At 31.6% G+C, this 22,928-nt stretch overlaps 3 protein-coding genes across 4 annotated transcripts; 1 reads left to right on the forward strand and 2 right to left on the reverse strand.

Annotated features, from left to right (window-relative positions):
* Positions 1-3,101: 3,101 nt before the first annotated feature.
* Positions 3,102-4,349, forward strand: LOC139861349 (probable aquaporin TIP-type RB7-18C). Its single transcript, XM_071849725.1, has 3 exons — positions 3,102-3,302; positions 3,394-3,644; positions 3,749-4,349. Exons 1-3 carry the CDS (start codon positions 3,176-3,178, stop codon positions 4,121-4,123), a joined length of 753 nt encoding a protein of 250 aa, XP_071705826.1. The 5' UTR covers positions 3,102-3,175; the 3' UTR covers positions 4,124-4,349.
* Positions 4,350-5,116: 767 nt separating this feature from the next.
* LOC139861358 (formyltetrahydrofolate deformylase 1, mitochondrial) lies at positions 5,117-8,106 on the reverse strand. Of its 2 annotated transcripts, XR_011763730.1 has the most exons (9): positions 7,936-8,106; positions 6,866-6,978; positions 6,421-6,571; positions 6,213-6,286; positions 5,977-6,136; positions 5,751-5,849; positions 5,565-5,651; positions 5,363-5,479; positions 5,128-5,263 (listed from the first exon to the last, which is right to left on the reverse strand). XR_011763730.1 is itself a non-coding variant. In XM_071849736.1 (8 exons), the coding sequence occupies exons 1-8, from the start codon at positions 8,074-8,076 to the stop codon at positions 5,117-5,119; spliced, it is 972 nt and encodes a 323-aa protein (XP_071705837.1). In that variant the 5' UTR covers positions 8,077-8,106. The 2 variants fall into 2 exon arrangements, 1 of the variants encoding a protein (XP_071705837.1); XM_071849736.1 differs by lacking the exon at positions 5,363-5,479 and having other exon boundaries at positions 5,117-5,263.
* Positions 8,107-11,118: 3,012 nt separating this feature from the next.
* Positions 11,119-14,851, reverse strand: LOC139861372 (phosphatidylserine decarboxylase proenzyme 1, mitochondrial-like). The gene is made up of 11 exons (XM_071849748.1): positions 14,663-14,851; positions 14,499-14,587; positions 14,218-14,271; positions 14,068-14,133; positions 13,782-13,842; positions 13,543-13,652; positions 12,934-13,184; positions 12,693-12,799; positions 12,347-12,414; positions 11,829-12,029; positions 11,119-11,576 (listed from the first exon to the last, which is right to left on the reverse strand). Exons 1-11 carry the CDS (start codon positions 14,823-14,825, stop codon positions 11,415-11,417), a joined length of 1,332 nt encoding a protein of 443 aa, XP_071705849.1. The 5' UTR covers positions 14,826-14,851; the 3' UTR covers positions 11,119-11,414.
* Positions 14,852-22,928: the final 8,077 nt, after the last annotated feature.

A 22,928-nucleotide genomic window follows, 5' to 3' on the forward strand; every position in this document is an offset into this window, starting at 1 on the left:
TTGTATGTAATGACGTGACTCACGGGCTATGTTAATGGGTGAAATGACCATCAAATCAGCACTAAAAATACAGAGCTGAGTGTAGTGGCGGAACTTGAAGTTTATGATTGAGGGGGCCCAAACATCATACATTCAAAAATGTTAAGTGTACTACATTACAAAAATAAGCATCATCATAATCATATAAACAAACTCTGATGTAAACTTTTAGAATTCGATTCAATGACCTTTAAACATTTGAAAATCATGGATAACAGTTTCTTAAAGTTATCCATATACATCCAAGTTCTAATGGGGCATTAGAAGAATATTACTTTAACTGTTTATAATATCATATCATCAACCAAGAAACATAAACCAAAAATTGTTATTTACTTGTTGTACACGAACTTCAGTTACGATTATGAACTAACAACTATGATGAACTACAATTAAGGTAAACTAAAAAACAAAGTAATACATAATACACATAAACATACCTATAATATGTCTGAATTCATAAAACGTAATAAACATACCTATGGGGCTCTCCATACACAATATTATTAGCCTAGATTAAAGTGATTAATTTATTTGAGATATGGGTCGGGTAACATGGAGTATAAATATGGAGGAAATTATAGTTTTGGATGTTGACTAGACATACATTTGGAGAAGAGAAAGGGTCTGACGGTTGATTTCTCAAACAAAAACATTGCAGTAAGTTTTTGGAAGGGTCAAATAAAGTTATCGTATATCTTATTTTACTCTTTAACAGAAAAAGATGTATTTGTAACCCAAAAGTCTAGGAAGACCATAGCCCTCTTTGGTCTATGCATAGTTCCGCCCATGGCTGAGTGCCCGTCACACCTCAAAAGACAATTGTCCTTCACAAATTAAAGAGGTGGACTAACGGGATAACTTTAAGTTTCAACTAAAAATCATGATGGAAGATATTAATTAGCCACAACTTTAACCTTATAAGGGACCAATGCTGTCATTGTCCAACCTGGGATGGGGTGTTGCAACTTGCAAACTCACCCTCTTAAATTTCTGACGTCACTTTCAATCCAAAACATAATCAATACCCAGGAGCATTGTGCCCGTCACACTCCAAGAGGATACCCAAAAGATGCACCAGCCGAGTGTCCATCGCACCTGAGAGGATGTGGCTCTAATACAAACTGATACGACCATCGAATCAGCCCCAGGAGATGCACGATCTGAGTGCCTGTCATACCTCGAGAGACAATCGTCCCTCACAAGATAAAGCAACTGAATAACTGGGTATCTCTAGGTTTCACTTAAAAATCATGGCAGGAGATAATAGTTAGTCACAACTTTAAGCTTATAAAAGACCAATATTTTCTTTGTCCAACCAATGTGAGATGGTGTGTTACAATAGGCCACCCTCAGTAGGCCTCCATATTATTTAGTCCATGGACTACTCTTGGCAGGCTATTTATTACTAAACTATCCGTTGGTGAGCTACTCTTTATAGGCTCCTTTTAGTGGACCACTCCTAATGGTTTGGTCAACTCCTTCTATAAAGAAGACAAGTTACAAAAATGAGGACATTTTATTCTACACATACAATACAAGACAAGTAATGAGAAACATCTTTTTCTCTCATCAACATTTGTTGAGGCTTAGCAAAAGTCAACCACGACCAAACCCTCTCTTTTATCACCATCTTTGAGAACTATTTCGACGGATTAGTACGGTCACCTGAAATGTAAAGAGACGGTTTCTCACAAGTTACTCAAGTCAAAATTGACTTAATCACTATGGTAGGTTAGATCTATAATTGTTTACTTTGAAAAAACACTTGCCCGATGTTACCTTTTAGGAAATATGAAGTAGATTTTAGAAGTGTCTCGTTTTGACATAAACGTGCATCTATAATATATTAAATGGGAACATGAAAGAAATATGTATAAGTATTTTAAAAATGAGCTTAACTATTTTCGATTTTTTTCATGATCACCTCAAAATATGCTTATAGTGAATTTTAAACTCGAAACCTCTTATAAAAAAGTTAAAGGACTATCTTTACTTATAAGTATTTTACATGAATCATATAGATTGTATTATGGAGGAGGAAAATACACCATCATGCAATATCCTGACTTTTTTCAATTTATTAAAAATATATACATCCATATAATAGTCCGCAGCAAATATTAAAACATGACAACTAATCCCTCTTACCTAATCCAGTTTTAAAAGGTATCATCTTAATCATCAATCCACCAACTTTGCAAATTAGACATTATATTATAATTTATGCGGAGTATTTATTTTGATGTTGTCATACAGTAAATTGGTTCTGTTAAAATTTGGTCATCAAAACTAGACGTCTTATTCATGCAATTACATATTTTCCCTTCTTAAACTATGTAATATCATACCATTTTTCCTAAAACAAATCAACGAATAAAGTTTTTCATGGTAAGACTACTCAAAAATAATAAATATTTTTTGTTTAGATTTATGTGGCATAAACATTTCTAACTATTTCCTTAATCACTCTAAAATATACTTCACGCCATGAATTTGAAACATGTGTGAATAACATGACAAAGAAGAATGAAAAAGGAAACATGACTATTACCAAATGTCATAGTTGGAGTCCTCATACGAGAGAGGATAACTTTATTTAATTTTTGTAAATGATGAGATGACTCGTCCCTTCAATCATTTGAAGCACACTTTAGTTAACTATTCCATAACACATACTTTATCTTATCTTCATAACCTTATTTAATATTTCTTCTTAATCTTCATTTTAACTAACTATTGATTTAAGTATATGTTATTCTATTTATATAATTTCTTGTCTCCACTCGTAATCAAGAAAATATTTCAAATATAAAGGCCGGTGGGATGGCGCCAATGAATGATCATAATTAACCACTTTGGGCCCACGGTCGGTGCCTCCAAAACATTCTCTATACATAAAATTCATATAGCCAATATAAAACTTTATACCAAATGATTAAAGTAAACTAAAATATTAAAAAATCAATTATTAAATGTTTGAAAATATGTGACTTTTCAAATTGGACACTGTATAAAGCTTAGTTGAAAACACTATCAACTCACAACTCAATTCATAATAACTTCTTAACAAGTCATCATCAAACACTTTTGACTTTTTAAGCTATTAAAAGTTCTATTCAACAAACCTCTAAAAATGGTGAAGTTGGCATTTGGTGATTTTGGTGACTCATTTAGCGTCGGCTCACTTAAGTCGTACTTAGCCGAGTTCATCGCTACACTTCTTTTCGTGTTTGCTGGTGTCGGGTCAGCTATCGCTTTTGGTAGACTTCTTTTCACTACACATGGTTAACTAAACATGTCCTTAATTTATAAGTTCGTTACTAAACATGAGTTGTATTTTGAATTTTGCAGGTAAGCTTACGGCCGATGCAGCATTAGACCCTGCTGGTTTAGTAGCTGTTGCAGTGGCTCATGCTTTTGCACTATTTGTTGGAGTCTCAATAGCAGCCAACATCTCAGGTGGCCATTTAAATCCAGCTGTCACTTTCGGATTGGCCGTTGGCGGCAACATCACAATCCTAACTGGCATATTTTATTGGATCGCTCAAGTGCTTGGTGCAATTGCTGCTTCTTTCCTTCTCGAATTTGTCACCGGTGGCTTGGTATAACTCCTTTTCTTTATCAACTCATCAATCATGTTTTATTTTATTTTATTTTATTTTTTTTGTAACTAATTTTTTTTTTTTTTTTTTTTTAAATTTGATAGGCTGTTCCGACTCATGGAGTTGCTGATGGCATGAACGCATTTCAAGGACTCGTGTTTGAGATCATCATAACATTTGCTTTAGTGTACACGGTTTACGCAACTGCAGCTGACCCTAAGAAGGGATCATTAGGAACTATTGCACCTATTGCAATTGGTTTCATTGTTGGAGCCAACATCTTGGCTGCTGGCCCGTTCAGCGGTGGTTCAATGAACCCGGCTCGATCAACCGGACCAGCTGTGGCTAGTGGAGATTTCTCACAGATTTGGATTTACTGGGTTGGACCACTTATCGGCGGTGGTCTAGCCGGATTGGTCTATGGAGATGTGTTCATTGGATCATATGATCCACTCCCAGCCTCTGAAGATTATGCTTAAGAAGATTTTAAAGTTTTTGTTGTCAAGTGTATTTCATGTTTCTTTCAGGGGTGAATTTGTAATATCCTTTAGGGATCAATTTGAGATTTGGGGAAGGTAAAGGGTCAAATTTGATGAGATGTTAAATATATTTCCATCATATTTGGCCACCCCATAATCTCAAATTTGTGGTGTGATCTTCCTTTTGGTAATTCTCAGCTTGTAATTGAAGATGTGAATAAGAAGTGCTTATTATATCTCCTTTTAAAATTTCATTTTTCTGCATTAAGTATTATTTTTTATGTTATTTTTCTGCATCAAGTATTAGTTTTAAAAATCACTATGGGGTCAGGTTATTAATAATGAAGTTTATAAATCATTAAATCTAATCCATATTACACCAAATCACGTCATATTATTGTAACAGTTCATGTTTGGCAGACTTTTTAAAAATGACTATAAATAACTAATCTGTAATTTTTTTTGACAAAAAGTAATCATTAAAATATGTTATCTAACTTCAATCAATAGAATGATTTGGATAGTTGTATGTTCCAACTCATTTGACCCGTTTGCGTTATAACTAAAATTTTGCACCATTTCGTTTGACACTTTAGATATAACCCAAATCAACCCGTTTACTTATTTATGGGTCGAATTCCCCAACCCCACTTATGCTACTTGAGTCAACTCAGAGCACAGTCGCCTAATAAAGGGTCGATCAAAACAAGAATTCACCAGGAATCGACATGAGATTTGAAGCAAATTTGTGCACTGCACTTTAATGCCATATGCTTTATTAATACCAAAATTCTTCACTAAAAGATCTATAAAACTAAGTTTGAACCATCAGTGTGAATATCACAGAAACCATATAATTATGAAGCTCTGAATGTGTATATATAGAAATTTGAAATACAAAAATGTTTCAAATGTAACATCAAATAACCAAGAATTGTAATTAATGAGGTAAATAAGGTCTTACAAACTTTCAACTTAGCATTTTCCTTTACATCAAAAGACAACCGTCCTATTCTCTTCGTATGGTAGAACACGCAACTCACAGTAGGATTTTATTGCTTTCAGAAGGCATTGTTTCTCAAGATTTTCTGATTTCTGAACAAAACTCAGCATATTGTCCTTATGCGACACTCTTTCAACCTGTAAAGTCATAATCAAAATCAAATTTGCATTAATTCTCAATATTTTGGTGCTCAGCTTATCAAGTGGAGTCAGAAAATAAGGCTTAAGCCACTTAACGGTTATCATCTTCAAGTAATCTTTCGGTAACTTGGAATTGATTTTGTCAAAAAAACCTAAGGTGGTAATTTCGATCCACACACTTGTGGATCGATCCTTTTAGGATATATTTAATCTCTGAATGGTCAAATGGGTAGAAAAATTTAGTCAGAAAGAAAACGTTTTGAAAGATAGAAGAAAGTAGTTATAACCAAAAACTTACCATTTGTTCAATGATTGGCCCACAATCAAGTTCCTCTGTCACAAAGTGGCTTGTAGCACCAATTAATTTCACACCAGCATTGAAAGCCTGCCACAACCAGTACAAAAAAAGATTATGTTTCATATATTTTTGGATGCGTCGTATGATTGAACATTCTAAAGATATGGAGAGAGATAGAAGACGAACTTGTCTAGAAGGATTCCCACCCTTGAAGGATGGTAATAAGCCATGATGAATGTTGATGATATCTTTTGCATAACTATTCAAAAAGGTCTTAGATAAAACCTGATTGCAATAACATAATGCTCGTTAGAAAAGTTACCCCTTAACATTATCGGCTCCAATTCTTTTATGGTAGAAGAGTAGTTATGGTATAATTGAACTAAATCAACTACTAAGTTATTAGAGTTACCTGCATATATCTAGCAAGGACTAAAAAGTCTGTATCTTGAACCAATTGCAGTATCTCATTTTCCCTACTATTTTCTTTCGATGTGGACAGATAGTGATACGGGATTTCATGCCTTTCAAGCAACCGAGCCACATGGGAGTTGGGAAGCCGATCATGATTACTGTTTACACAATTTTTTTTTTATCAATAAGCATATTCATTTTAATAAACAGAATGAATGAACACCCGTGCGTCACCTGATGATACAACTTATATCAATAGGAAGTTTCCCATCTTGCCATGCAAGCAATAAATCAACAAGACAGTGGTCCTGCAGAAGAGCAATAACGATTTAGAATTCAACCCATATCAACCCACTGATAAGATGGGTCAAGAATTGCCACCTCTGGTACTCAACAGTATAAACAATACGTACTATTTAGATATTAAAGACTTGAGCAACACCTGTTTAGAAGCAAGAACTGCAATTTTATATTTGGGATCTACAGACGGCACCCGAACAACAGATTTGTATGCCTTGAATTTATTTGATAAGTTAAGAATGTCCTCATCCATTTGTGCACGTGGCCATTTGATAGGATCGAAGACGAATTCACTGTAGGTTGGAAAAAAGTTTCACCTTCAAGTTATGGAATGCAAACATTAATCACTTATACCCAATCTGAAGAAATATCCTGAACTGTAATTTATGTTTACTAATAACTATCAACATGAATATTGTTCATGATAGCAAAAATAGTTGGAAAAATCATGTTTTACTAGATAAACAACATCGTGTTGAATTAGTAAATAGCGAAAGCATTTCAATTAGAAACTAAAGTTAATAAATTCTATAAACATGAATTCAAAAAAAAAAAAAGACATGTTTGTAATGAGATAGAGGAGTGACCTTCTGGAATAGAATACATTTTTGTTTTGTGGTACAAATACATCAGCTTCCAATATGTTCCCACCTCTTGATGCAATAATTTCGGATATCTTAGCCACAATTCCAACACTATCCTACCAGTAATATAGTACGGTTAAGACAGTTCGATAGATCTATCTATCAATCAATAAGAAAACAACCTATTAATATCTCCAAAAAATAGCTACGTGATTTACTTCGGGATCAAATGGGATACAATTTCAATTATCATTAATGTTCTAGATTCCACAATATTCTGAAGACTAAATGATAGCTACATTAACAATAGAGTGAACTTCATTTTGGATCGGATTATCATAATATCATATATGAGAACAGAAAAAAAAAAAAAAAAAAAAAAAAAAAAAAAAAAAAAAACTAATGGGCGTTCAACTAACTGATTTGTCCTCCACAGAGCCAAATCAGTGCAAACCAAACCCTTACAATAACAGAGGTGATTCTCACACACCAGTTTTTGATCCATACACACTTTTGTATCATAAACTCACAATTATACCCCTAGATTACTCTAGGGAGTTGAACTTATATTATTATTCCAAGTATAAGTAAGGGTATAATAGTAACTTATAGGTGTATAAGGATCAAAAAATGGTGTGAGAATCACCTCAAAGCACAAACCACTCTTACACGAAAATAGTTAGTCACTTAACAAAAAACAATAACATTAATGAAAGTTACATGTTGAACATATATAAGTATATGTAAATGTAAATACCTTTATTACTCCAACATACATAACTCTAATTCCTTTTTCCTAGACTTATTAAGAACATGCACAAAAAGAATGAAAGTAAAAGCAATTATTACTACACGTATACAGAAAATAAACTAAATTATAATTACAATATATAGATAGATATAGATAACTGACGATTCACGTTCATTATTTATACATATATACATATACCTATATATCAATGTCATTCATATCAATTAAGAGTTACCATAATCAGTGAACTTTGAGCATTGTAATTATTAGTAATATATACGGAGTATTATATATTATATAAAGTCGTAAAATATATACTTACAGGGCAATATATCACATGAATTCCGTGAGAAAGTGGGGGAGATATCTCAGGGATAGTGTTGAACCGTCGATTTGTGGATTCATAAACCCTAGGGCATAATAATGATCTTGATTTTGATCCTATCTTTCGAACAACACTCATTGTTGCTGTTGTTTTTTTTTTTTTTTTTTTGTTCCTTTTTTTTTCTGTATGTAAATCAAAGTTAATCAAGTGTGGCAGCAGTGTATCCGATCTCAGTGGTGGTTGTTGAACGGCTGAAACTACGAGTATTTCATTCGAGGTCCTTGCACTTCTAAAAGTTATGTTAGTGCCCCTTTTAGAATGTTTTTTTGAATCAAGATCCTCACTAAGACCCTAAGTTAATTTTTATAATGACCCCCTTTTTTTAAGGCAATATTTATCATGACCCGTTATATTATGTGTATTGTGAGGAAATAAAATGGACCCATTACTATAAATTTTATTTAATTTATTTGTTAATGACACATCTCATATAAAAATAACACAACTCATCATGTTATTGGAGAGAATCCTAATCTATGAAAAAACAAAAATTTTATTAAACAACTAATCAAACCTCACAAATCAAACAATCAAAACTTACCAAGCAAACAAAAAAACTAAAACATGAAACCAAAAGAAACAACCTACTAACTAACCTACACTACCACAAACAAACAACAAAACAAATGATGAAAGTATGAGAGCCAAAAAGGGTTTGATGATATGATGAGAAGTATGGGAGTCAAACAAGGTCGAATATTCTTATTAACTTCTACAACAAATCTAGGGTTTTGACTACGCCAAAAAAGACTCAGAAGAAGAGACCGGTTCAAGGTGCAGAAATAAAGCAATTCATGGAGTTTGTAAAATACATTTGATGTGTTCTCGATTGGTTCCCTTTATTCTCTGATTTACGGTTTGTAGATGGTTTTAATTTTTCATTAGCTCTTTTGATTGACCTCTCTCTTTTGTTTTGTTATCTTATGTTATTGTGTAGTGTTGCTGTATTATAGTCTAGTTCTTTTTTATCTTTAGTTTTAGAGTTGTGAGCTCAAAATTTGATTTTTTTTATTTTAAGTGAGCTCGACCATTTCTTATTTTCTTATTGGTGTTTGTTCATTAATTTGGAGGTTCATTTATGTGATAATTTTATCTGATGATAATTTTATATCGTAAATGGTACTCCGTAGTTTACTTTTATTCTTCGAGTAATAAAAGGAAAAAAAAAAAATGCTACAGAGTATATAATCCCCAATCTCAAATCGCTTCATCTGAATCCTTGTACCATTACATCTGTCACCAATGCCTAATCTAATGCATGTAAGTCCTCTCAACTCACTCTCTAACTAGATCTAGGGTTTATACTCAACTATCAACACAATGAATGATTCAATTCTCTCAACTTAACATAAATTTAAATCTATTTTATAACTACAATTGTATGTATATTTTGTATATATGTAGACACCGATTGACATTATTGAATATATTAGAGTAAAACTGAAATTGAAGTTACGATCTAATTGCATTGCAGATGAAACCGTTGTTATTGGAAGTTGAACCACCGAGTCCAGTTAGATACTTGATCGGATCAGCGATTATGATGATCGGCGTTGTTTTGCCCCTTGGTTATATGATGTTTCGAAATAAGCGTGTTCCTTCTAATTCATCTTTCGCTAAACAGACGTAGATGTGCTCTCCTTAATTCAATATCTCTTTTTTTTAGTTTGTAGAGTTATGAGTAAGAATCGTTAGCAGATACTCCGTAATATTGTTAATTTAGTTGTTTCCGTTATGGTATGGAAATGTGGTTAACGGTGTGAGTTTGCAATGTTAGTTCTTATATTTTTTTTGCAATGTTAGTTGATTTTGTTTGGTTTCAAATCAATTTGCTTAAGGTTTTTATCTATGTATAAATCGTAATGCAATTGAGATTTATTTATGTATTGATATAACGTAGGCTGATTTTGGTTAGCTTTTAAATGGAACTTCAAAAGCTAGGGTCTAATTTATGATGATTATCGTCCAATATATTGAACCTAACCAGATGAAGTTTTTAGTGAACCACAATGTAATTATGTAACACAGTGTATCAAAAGACAAGGAGTTTGTGCTCTATTCTTCAATTGTTGAACCTCCCATTTTCTTCTTTTTCTTACTCTCTCATTTGTTGTTAACTTATGAATATGGTAACATAGTAGTGAATTTGAATTTATAGTTAGCAAGTCTAAGGAAGATTGCTTGCAAAGTAGCTTTTTATTTGTTTGTACAGAGTGTTGTCTTTAATGGTTAAAGTAAAAGTTAAAGTTATTATGTAAACCAGCATTGAATACTAAAATGAGGTTGTGATTTGTTTCAGGAACAAAGTTATGATATAGAGAAGAAAAGGGCATGTAATGCATATTTGCTTTGTAGTTTAACACAAAGAAGAGATAGACCTTGAGGTAATAGCAAGTATTCACACACAGAGAATGTAATTGCTTTAAGCTCATGAAGCTAATCCATGATTATCCAGAAGTCGAGTTCAACTTAGTTTTTGTTTGACATTTTATGACTTCAGTTTATTGTCCTTTTATTTGATGAATCTCAGTTTTTATTCAAGGTTTAATTTGTCTACTTGTTTGCTACCATTTTTCCTCCATTCTCCTGTTCGTTTTACTTCCTCATATGGACCGACACACACACACATGTAAAATGACAGATTCTATAAGAACAACACAAACTTTTTTATGTGTCTTGATACATTATCAATTCGGTAAAGATAATTTGGAAGACGTGGAAGGATTTGAGATATAGCATACGATGTCATCACACGTGTAAAAATGCCATAGCATCATAGCTACAATTTAACTGCAGAGTGATGCTGCTACCATTTGGTCAAACCCTTTTACACATCTCAAAACTGCATCATATTTGTACATGTAACTATGTAAGGTTATGATGTGAGAACAATTCATGTGACATTTCGTTTGATGGAATCATACACTATTGATGGTATCTAGAATTCAAGTTGCTCCAAGTTTATATTTATCAAGGGTTTACTATTTATAGCCTAAAAATGAGATATAAAATATATTTTGGGTAATCAAACCAAATTAGCAGTTCGACTAATAAATACTACAATTTTTAAAGCATCATGAACAGCAACTACTGATACCTGGTTTACCAAGCAACCCAATGTCATTCTAACTTTTGATCTTTCAAATTGATTTATATTATCTAAAATGTTGCTGAACCTATCACTTCATTAGATAACACTCACTTCCTCAAAAAAAAATTGTAACAAAACCCGACTGAACAAAGGCACAACTGATAAGTCCCATATTACCACTCTATGTTAACAAGACAAAATAGTTCATACTCATCTTTTCAAAATAACTCCAAAATAGTTGTATCCTAGATATCTCAACTTCTCTAAGATATAGTAATTAACACGTGGTAGCTTCATCGTGCACCAAATTCAGCCAATTAAATAGCTACAAATCATGCCACCGTCCTAAAGCTTCTCCCATTCGAATTTTATCGCCTTTTTCAACACAAAACCTGAATTCTGATGATGATGTTTGATCTTCATGTTTCTTTGTTGCAGGAGCTTGGAAAACTAGCACCACAGTTGATCCCATGTTAAACGCACCTACCTGAAACATATAATCTTAACTTTTAAATGTGCAGCATAATAATCCTTAACTATAGAAAAATAAGCCAGATGTCATGGTATCATAGATATATAATGTCCCTTACCTGCACAAACACAATTCCTTTTCTTACGTAATTAACGAATATAATATATAAAATATTTATCAAATCCAATTGTACGGATTACCTAATTTTTAGGTACTAATTTCATAATAATTAAGATATTTGAAATTTTAGGGTTGAACAAATCTAACCTCATCTCCTTTCTTGAGTAAGACTCCAGTGCCTTGGGGTTCATAAAGGTGTTCTTCAGGAGCATCTGACTGGAGCAGTTTCTTTCTTGGTTGGTTTGTCTTTAAAGCAGGTTCAATTGAAAGCTCAATGGACCCAATATTGGTTGCACCTACTGCAGCCATTGCTATATAACCTTCTTGCCATTTACCCTCAAGTACAACCTAGTAAAATGAAATAGATAAAATCCAATATGAGCAACAAAAAATATAATTTTATTCGATTTAAGTAATCATACAGAACACAGATAGTATGTCTGATTGATCTCAATCACCAGGAGAACATAACATCTAAAATCAATATGTTTCCTTCTGTCTGTTGAATTTAAAATTTAGAACCTTTCACCAATACAATGTTACACATTCATAAGAATATTCAGATTGGCTCACCACAATCAATTAACTTTTGAACTGACTCAGTTAGCCCTAAAACCCAACCAATAAGCATAACAAACAAAACGTGAAAGAAAGTTCAGAATTACCCTTTCATTCTCAATATATAGATTTTTAATTGTTCTGATAGCCCGCTCATTCACAGGGTAGAGGCGACCTGAAGAAAAGGTAAGCTCCATAGGTAAACAAATCAAACTGGATCAAATATGTAAATAACTTATATTCTTAAATTGCACAATGAAGTACGCATTTCTGAAATAATGGTATGCAATTCACGATATGCGACTAAAGTTTGATAGTTGCAATAGTCCTTTAAGAATATCAAAGCAGTCATACGAAATGCATACTGAACTTGTTTACTAACGAAAAAACCGAAACTAAAGTATAAAAATAGCAACACTACTAAAATGCATCACTGCAACCAAGAATTTTTACCTGAAAAATGCCGTCGAAGAAGTACATTCCAATCAACTGGGGAATGAAATCGATGATAGTCTCCTGGCTTTAGGTATATAACACAGTAAAAAAGGCCTTTCATGGGACTGCAATCATTATAAAACTGTGAATCAACTTGTTGAACACAAATATAACAATAATAAATGATTATATAACAATTGTACAATCTTTTAAAAGAGCAATGCTATGAATCACTGTTACACATTTGATATAAATATACCGTGATGAAGACGACTCCTTAAGTTTTGGTGAAGCCAATGAAACTCTCCACCATGATTTTTTGCTCTCAACTTTGAGATTGTTTTCTACCAAATTATCGTTTTCGTGTGTATCTTTAGCAGCCATAAGTGGGAGCAATGAACCTGCACCTAAAAGGGAAGATACAGAATAGGAGAACCCTTTTACTTGCTCGATCATAACACCTTCTTTAAGCTCTCCAACTCTTAAGACGGTACCATCAACAGGACTAATCTGCATTTGCAAAAGTCATATTACTATCAAGTCATCAACTTTTGTTTATGCCGAGTAGATGAACCGTAATGGGTCAACATGATTTGTTTTTTTAACTCAAACGGGGCAAAAAAATTTATTTTTTTATTTTATATAAAAACAGCTTAAAGAGGAACGTGTTAAAGTGGTGGAGAGAGTTAGAGTCTATTTGTAATGCATATAGCCTTTTAAAGTTAATTAGAACAAAATGTCTTTGCAGGTCAATCCAATCCAACCTGACATTTCAATCCGGACCGTTTTGACCAGACTGCCCATTTTGCCCCTTATATGCAACACATAAGTAAATGATTATGATACACAACAGCAGGTTACCAGTTACCAGACTACGTTGGTCAGAATCGATTGGCCTGCAACCTTCTTTCAGGGTACGAACAAAAAAATCTTTTAGAGACGCATAATGATCCAAAGGAAAGGCCACCTCCTCCAAATCTATAATGAAAAACAAATGAGATTAGCATATAAATTGGTACTTGTAATTTCAAGATCCAAAAACCATTTAACGTTCTTAAGAAAAAACCTTTTTCTATACAACAACAAATTAAGGAGTTAACAACATACTTGAATGAAATGCACGAGCATACGCTCTATGAGCATGTGGACGTAACCAAACAGGAAGTTCCTGGAAAAACGAAAAGATTATAACAAGGTCAACTGATGTTGACCAAAATGAAAGCATCCTAAATGCATTGTTCTCACATGCCAATTTAAACGAATACAATTTTTAATTGTTGAAAACATCTCAATTTAATAGAACACGTAAAAAAAGTATTGATAACTGTTTGTGAAAATTGATTGTATTATTATCCAACATTTATAATAATAACATAACGAAATCCTCACTAACCGTGCTGGACAAAGATCCCCAAAACCTTGAAATGGAACGCAAAGGTAATATATTCAGAAACTTAGCCTACAGTTAACGAATAATGTAAGTGAGAGCCACAATATTAATCATTATTATACAGTTCAAAAACAACATAAAGTTAATTAATACTTTGACATCTGGTTGGAGCTCGAGTTCAATTCCATTTTCTCTAGCCTCTTCAATCTGCATATCAACAAATAGATACAAACATTCATAAACAGTTTCACAACCTCCACATTTGTAAATTATAAATTCCCAAATTTCAATCATCACTTATTCTTCAAATTAACAAATTAACAAATTTACAATTACAATTAACAATATGACATTCACAATCATGCAATTCATATCCACACAAAATACATTTATATAATTATAAATTAATTAAATTATTGAGTGAGATTACATACTATTTTGTCATTATACATACGTCTAGCATGTAAAGCTCCAAGCATAAGTATAGTTGCCGCAGTTGCACCGGGAACCACAAAAGGATTACCTAAAACAATACATACATACAACAGTATATATATGTAAGATACAGTTAACAAACAGGAAGCAAAATTAGTTATACCTTTAGAGTTGCTGTTGCTATTGGTGTTGCCATTAATGGAAGCTGGAGGTTGCTTAGTGGTAGTAAGCAGTTTACGAAACAAGAAACTTGAACGGATTCGTTCATAATTGAAGGTTTTGCTAAGAGCAAACAACGGTAACTTGTGTGAAAACCTAAAATTCATCTTTGCGTTTGTTTGGGTGGAAAGAAAAAAAAAAAAGAACGCCGAATAGTAGGGATGCTGCAAAGAAAGTCGGACTTGGGAGGGCTTCTTTTTATCACAAGATTTTAAACACGGAGTTTTCTTGGGCTAAAATTTTTACTCCCTATATTGATAACTAGTTTTGTGTTGCAAGACATTTGTTAATTTATTAGTCAATAACATTAATATATATATTTTTTTTAAAGGCAAGTAAATATTATTAAAAATATAAAAAGTACACGAGATAAAAACTAGCAAGGAGCTAGACAAGACACGAGTCAACCTACAACCGCACAATTAAAACGTACATACAACCATAAACACGAAAAACACGAGGACATTGCAACATGAGGACATTAGATGCAACACGACACGTGATCGCCGATACCCGATTTTGTTCAATCTCGGCGATCTCCTACCCTACACATGTCTATAAATATTATATTAACGTAATTTTTTAAATTTATGCAGAACCTGTAAATTAGTTTTATATTATATAAAATATCATTCATAAATAATATTAGAACTATAATATTAATTAATAAAGAAATATATTTTATAAGTTTTATTACAGTAAAAAAAATGTTTTAAATGATTTTCAATATATGACAATTTATATGAATAAATATTATCAATGAATCTTTATATTAAATTAATATTTTGTTTAAAACAACTTTATAATAATAATAATAATATAATATATAATATTAATATTATATTAGTTTTCTAATGACAACCTAAGTGTTGTATTAAGAAGAAAAATATGCAAATATCAATTGTACATTAAGCTAGTTGAAGATTAAGGTAGTTGAAGGAAGTTATATCTAGAATTTTGTTGAATTTCTTAAATGTACAAGTTATTAAAACATGTCTAAATTTCTTAATGACAACCCTTAGGGTTGTCATTAGAAAAGTTCTTATATTAGGAAATCTAATTAATTCGATTGATATATGGAAATAACGGATAGACTGGCACGTTGCAGGAATAAATGAGGAGTTGACACGTGGCAAGAATTAATCTGGAGTTGACACATAGGATTATTGTCACACGCTTTATATAATGTATAGATAACTCCGTCCCACCATAAGTTTTTTTAACAGAGAGATTGGAATCACTGACATAATCGCTAAAAGAGTTCCCATCATCAGATCATATTTATTTCACGTGTCAAAGATGTTTCATCGAACAACTGTCATAGGACAGACTCTCCGTGTAGTCACTCTTGGCAAGCGCCCCCCTTGACATATGTTATTGAAAATGCTCAGACAGCGATACCTCCTGAACAACTGCCATATGATAGGTTTAGACAACAATGCCTCTAGAGGATTCCATAACCACCTGGAAAGCAAATTGCATTATGAAATCCCTAAGAGAGAGAGATGAACTCGAGACCTCACGAACACCCAAAAGGGCGATAATCACTAAGCTAAATGGAGGTGGTTCCGTCCCACCAGATGTAACATCCCGTATTTTTTCGTTTACTTTCCGTTTAATTATTTTAAACTCCGTTAAATAATTATAACATCTTCCGTTAATACGCGTTTTTAAAATATTTCGTTTAGGTAATTCACGCACCCGCTTTTAAACTCGAGGGACTAAAGTCGCCAAAGGGTCAAACTGGTGACTAGGTCAACTAGTCAAACTCTTTCTCCTCCACTCACTCATTCACCTCCTCTTTCTTCTTTTGATACTTCCAAATCCTCTCAACTCTCAAACAAAGATTCATCATCTATTCAAGATCTAGCAAGCATCAACTCAAACAAATTACATATTTGGAATCCTTGCATCTTCCTCTTCGAATCCATACCAACTTCATCTCGTTTGGGTAACTTTCTAAAAACACTAAATTCCTTGTTCTTGACCTTTAAAACTTAAAAGTGTGTTAATTAGTGTCCATGGCTCAAGTCTAATATGAATATGTGATTTATATGCTCGATCTTGTTGTTTTGAGTAACTAGCATGAACTTGACAAATGGGTGTGTTTGATCTTGAGTTTTGGTTGCTTAAATGTTGTTAGATGTTAAAAGTACATGTATTAAATGTGTTACTAGCATCACTAGCTTTAATTTGATGTGTAAGTTAACTTAGAAAGAGTCCATAAACTTAATTGCTAAATTTGTGATTTTGAGTTAGGGTTTGATATAAGTAAAATGAACTTTTGATGCATTGAATGCTTTGCAATGTTATTTGTAAGTGTTTAGTTGTATTGTATGCATAATTACCTACGAAACGGCATGTGTGCATTTAATTCCCGAATCATCAAAGTGCATTTATGAACTTGAAAGCATTAATGGTGAACATTTAATGAACTTTCAACTTGGATTTGATTATTGTAAATGATGATTTTGGTTGATGAAATGTGTTTAGTTGTATTCCTCGTTAATTACCTTTCCAACGATGTATGGCATGCGTTTTGAATGTTTTCGGTTCATGAGTTATGTTAGATTGAAGTTTGGTTCGAGACTTAACAAAAATGCAGCAAATAACACTTTTTCCAGTAAAGCGCGCCGCGCAACCTTTAGCGCGTCGCGCAAATGTGAAGGCACAGATGTTTAGCCCCTGTAATGGTGTCTGACCTGATTCCACGCTATAATGCGCGCCGCGCACTCCAATGTGCACCGCGCATTTCCCCCAGGCCAATTTTACTTCGTGTTTTGTTTTTCACAAATTCTTTCCCGCTTAATCGCAACTCCGATTAACATGAAATTTGGCTAACATGCTCATATATAATTTCTCATCATGGAAAAATTGTCGGATACCCGACCCGACCCTGTTGACTTTGACTTTGACCAAGTTTGACTTTTAGTCAAACCTAACCAAATACTTATGCAATCATTCTAGCTTGCTTTTTGAAACGCCCCGTCCTAATCCATCCGGACGAAGTCCATATCGATTATAAACGATTCACAACAGTTGATTACATCGCGAGGTACTTGACCTCTATATGATACATTTTACAAACATTTCATTCGTTTTTGAAAAGACAATCTTTCATTACATCAAAAATTGACGGCATGCATACCATTTCATAATATATCTAACTATAATTGACTTAATAATAATCTTGATGAACTCAACGACTCGAATACAACGTCTTTTGAAATATGCCATGAATGACTCCAAGTAATATCTTTAAAATGAGTAAATGCACAACAGAAGATTTCTTTCATACCTGAGAATAAACATGCTTTAAAGTGTCAACCAAAAGGTTGGTGAGTTCATTAGTTTAACATAAATAATCATTTCCATCATTTTAATAGACCACAAGATTTCATATTTCAATATACATCCCATACATAGAGATAAAATTCATTCATATGGTGAACACCTGGTAACCGACATTAACAAGATGCATATATAAGAATATCCCCATCATTCCGGGACACCCTTTGGATATGATATAAATTTCGAAGTACTAAAGCATCCGGTACTTTGGATGGGGTTTGTTAGGCCCAATAGATCTATCTTTAGGATTCGCGTCAATTAGGGTGTCTGTTCCCCAATTCTTAGATTACCAGACTTAATAAAAAGGGGCATATTCGGTTTAATAATCCAATCATAGAATGTAGTTTCGATCACTTGTGTCTATTTCGTAAAGCATTTATAAAAGCAGCGCATGTATTCTCAGTCCCAAAAATATATATTGCAATAGCATTTAAAAAGGGAGCAAATGAAACTCACCAAATGTATTTTGTAGTAAAAATACATATGACTATATTGAACGATGCAGGGTTGGCCTCAGATTCACGAACCTATATCATTCGTATATATATTAAAACATATAATCGTAATCGAACAAGTTTATATATATTATTATTATTAATATACTTGTTATCTCATATGTTATATAGATAAATTTAATATATTTAGTTTATATATTTTATATAGCTAATATAACAATTTATTTTAGGGTTTATGCATGATAAAAATATATATTTATCTATATAATGTTGATATGTAGTTATATGAGATATTAATATCATTATAGTATATGTACTAAATATATTTTGTATAAAAATATTTATTTGTTAAAAATGATAGTTTTTATATTAATGAGTTACTAATAATAATAACTTTATTAATAATGATAATACTAATAATAAGAATGATATTGTTAATAATAATAATAATAATCCTATACATGTTAATAATAATAACACACATATTAGTAATGATATTAATTTTAGTAATAACAATATATATCATCATTGTAATTTTAATCGTATTAATAATAAATTTTATTTATTACTTGTATTAGTAATAATAATAATAATGGTAATAATTTTAATACTTATGCAAGTGATATTAATAATAATCTTTATAACACTAATAATAACAATAATAACAACACTAATAATAATAATAATAATAATAATAATAATAATAATAATAATAATAATAATAATAATAATAATAATAATAATAATTTTAGACTTGGAAACTACCTCAATTAAGCTTTTAAAAAAAAAAACTGCCTCCTGCAGGGATCGAACCTAAGACCTCTCGAAAACCCGAACCCATACATAACCATTACGCTACTGCTACATTTCTGTTTTAAACCTCCATCCTAAACTATATAACCCGTTTATTCCGTCTCCCCATTTATTCATCTTCTTCACTTAAATCAAAACCCAAACGAACTCAGGGATCAATCCCTCTCTGACAACAAATATTTTCATCAAATACAATATTTAAAATCCAACACAGAACACTTATTTGTGATTAAATGAAAAAAATTAAAATAAAAAAAATAAATAAGAAAGTTTGCTGCTGCTGCATCGCGAAAAGTAAAAAAAAAATAAGCTTTGATTTCAAGTTTTGAATTTCGGATGTTTAACATAAACAAATTGAAATTGTAATTTCAATTAAACAGACATGATAAATAAATAAAAATGAATATATACCTAAACTTATACAGATGCTGGGTCACGTTTTAAAAAAAAAAAAAAAAAATTAGCGATTATGATTTCGAGAACGTTTGAGATAAAGTTTTCAACACAAAATGTGTTTTAAATCACTCCACGAAACTTTTTCAATCATCAATTTGATCGGAAACAGCAACACGAACGCGAATTTCATCCAAGAACACAGTTTGACTTTTTATTTCAAAATTTTTGACTCGAAAATTCGAAATCAATACTTCGAATTGTGACCTGAAACTTTACAGCAATTTCAACCAAATGAATCCTAACTTAACTGCTATTTTTGATTTTTAAAATTTGTTTGAATTCGCGTTTTCACCAAAAAGCTATATATACATAGTTCATCGAGCTGTTTTAAAAAAAAAATATATCTGTTAAAAAAAAGAAGCAAAGAAGGCAGTGTAAGACTGATATCTGTACGATTAATATTTTCATAATTGGATGTGATTGATATAAGAGGACTTATGGCTCGACAGTTAGTCACGGAGGAAGAACAGAAGAAAAAAAAAATATAAAATAATTAAAGAGGATGTCGATATATATACAGATTTTATATATTTAATTCATATTAATAATTAATATATATTAATAATTAATAACATTGTTAATAAAATAAATATACCAATAATAATAATAATAGAAATACTGTATTTTTCAATGATAAAATAATTAATAAATTTAAGAATAATAATAATGGTTCTTAATACATAATAATTACACTATTTTAATAATACACTTAATATTACAAATAATAATAATAAAACTCATAATACTATAATGGTAATAATAATAATAATATTATTATTGTTAATGATAATAATAATAATAGCTATAGTAGTAATATTATTAATGATAATACTAATTATAATACTAATAATAATTGTATAACAATTTGTATATATTAATTATCATATTTGTATATTTATATTATAAATACTAATATTAATAACACAAATATTAATCTTAACATTAGTAGTAATAATGAAATTACTAATAGTAATATAATATTTATCTAAATTTGTAATTAAATATATTAATATTATAATTCATTAATTATGTAATATTTAATAATAACATACATTTAATATTAAATATTTATATATCTTAATATATTAGAATATACATATATTCGTAGTCATATTTAGAAAATCTTTTATACATAGATACATTATATTCTGTGTATATATATATACATATTAATATGTTCTATTACAAGGATATTATCTGGGTCAACTAAGCATAATGTTATATGTTTAATACTTTGTTATGGTTTCCAAATCCTAATCCTAATAATAGATTTCGTTACTTAATAATTTACTTTCATATAAACCAAATCATTCAAAGTTTTGTTTACATTTCTCAATTTATTAGACACACATATATATACATATTTACATATCTAATTACAAATAATTGCTCGTGAATCGTCGGGAATATTCAAAGGGTGAATGAATACATGAAACAGTTCAAAAGTTTTAAGATTCAATGTTACAGACTGTAACGACCCGTCAAAATCGCTATTGACGCAGCACGTTAATCATTGATTCCACAGTGAGGTTTTGACCTCTATATGATACGTTTTGATAAAATATTGCATTCATTAAAATAAGTGACTTTCTAAACATAGAAAGTTATAAACATGTGGGCGAGTGCTTAGGTATAAGCAAAACCCCAAAATACATAAGTCTTTAATTTACAGGTTGACTTCACAGTCCAATTATTTATTACACAACGCAGTTTTATTTTGAATGCAATAAACTTTGTACAAAGCATGAGAGACTCCATGCAGGCAACAAGCACATCACAGCGGAAGCATTCTAAGGACCTGAGAATAAAACATGCTAAAAAGTCAACACGAATGTTGGTGAGTTATAGGTTTAATTGCTCGAGTCATAAACATATATAAAGATAGACCACAAGATTTCATCAAAAGTTTATCAATAGATTCTACGTAACAGAGCACCCTGGTAACTAAACTTAACGCTATAGTGATAATTACCCCATTCGTTTTAATACACGCAAACCAACGTGTCTTAAACTCAAATAACATACGTCCGTTAAAAGGCTAGCGCTCTAGCTCGGACGGGGATGTCAAGCCCTATGGATCCATATACAATTATTCGCGCCCACTAGTCCATATCCTATGTACTGGCAGCTACTAGTTACCAAAGCTAAGGGATTTTCGGTTTAACTCAGTGTAGAATTTAGTATGTACTTGTGTCTTATCGCGTTTAAAATAAATTGCATGTATTCTCAGCCCAAAAATATTTAAAGTATTTAAAAAGGGAGACTATAACTCACAGTTCAATATTGCGATTCAATATTATAGGCAAATTGCGTAGACGTAATGATGGTAGACGACTGTATGGTTGGCCTTGGATTCAAGAACAATACCCCGAACAATACCCAATATTTCCTTAGCTTAAAGCGGTTTGAAACCCGAATTAAAACACCCTCGAATATACTTTATTATTATTAAACTTAAATTAAAATTATAATTATAATTATAAATATAAAAATTGATTAAAGAAATTTAAGTGTGAAGAGTTCGTGCAGGAATCTGGCGTATTTATAATACTTTTCGATTTACTGTAGCTCATGCGATCGCATGAGTTTTCAGTGTTTTTGCCATGCGATCGCATGGCCGCCTTTTCCGTTTTTGTTTGCTAGTTCGTCGACATCAAATAGTGTCACTGTAGCAAATAGTGTCACTGTAGCAAATAGTGTTTTACTGTAGCAAATAGTGTTTTACTGTAGCAAATCACTGTAGCAAACTCGTTTTCACTGTAGCGCTGTAGCAAAATACGGTTTCACTGTAGCAAATAGTGTTTTACTGTAGCAAATTGTGTTTTACTGTAGCAAAGTAATTTTTACTGTAGGAAAGTCGTTTTTACTTGTACATATATATATATACATACATATAATTGTTCATGAATCGTCGAGAGTAGTCAAAGGTAATTGTATATATGTAACAGTTCTAAAATTTTGAGACTCAATCTAACAGACTTTGTTTAACATGTTAAAATAATAAATCGTATAGAGAATTGGTTTAAATAAGTCAAAAATTTTCGGGTCATCACAGTACCTCCCCGTTAAAGAAAATTTCGTCCCGAAATTTTGAGTAGTACCTGTTTCATGAGCGATATCAGTGAACAAATGTGG

This window comes from Rutidosis leptorrhynchoides, chromosome 1 (assembly GCF_046630445.1).
Source record: "Rutidosis leptorrhynchoides isolate AG116_Rl617_1_P2 chromosome 1, CSIRO_AGI_Rlap_v1, whole genome shotgun sequence".
Classification (NCBI taxonomy): Eukaryota; Viridiplantae; Streptophyta; class Magnoliopsida; order Asterales; family Asteraceae; genus Rutidosis; species Rutidosis leptorrhynchoides.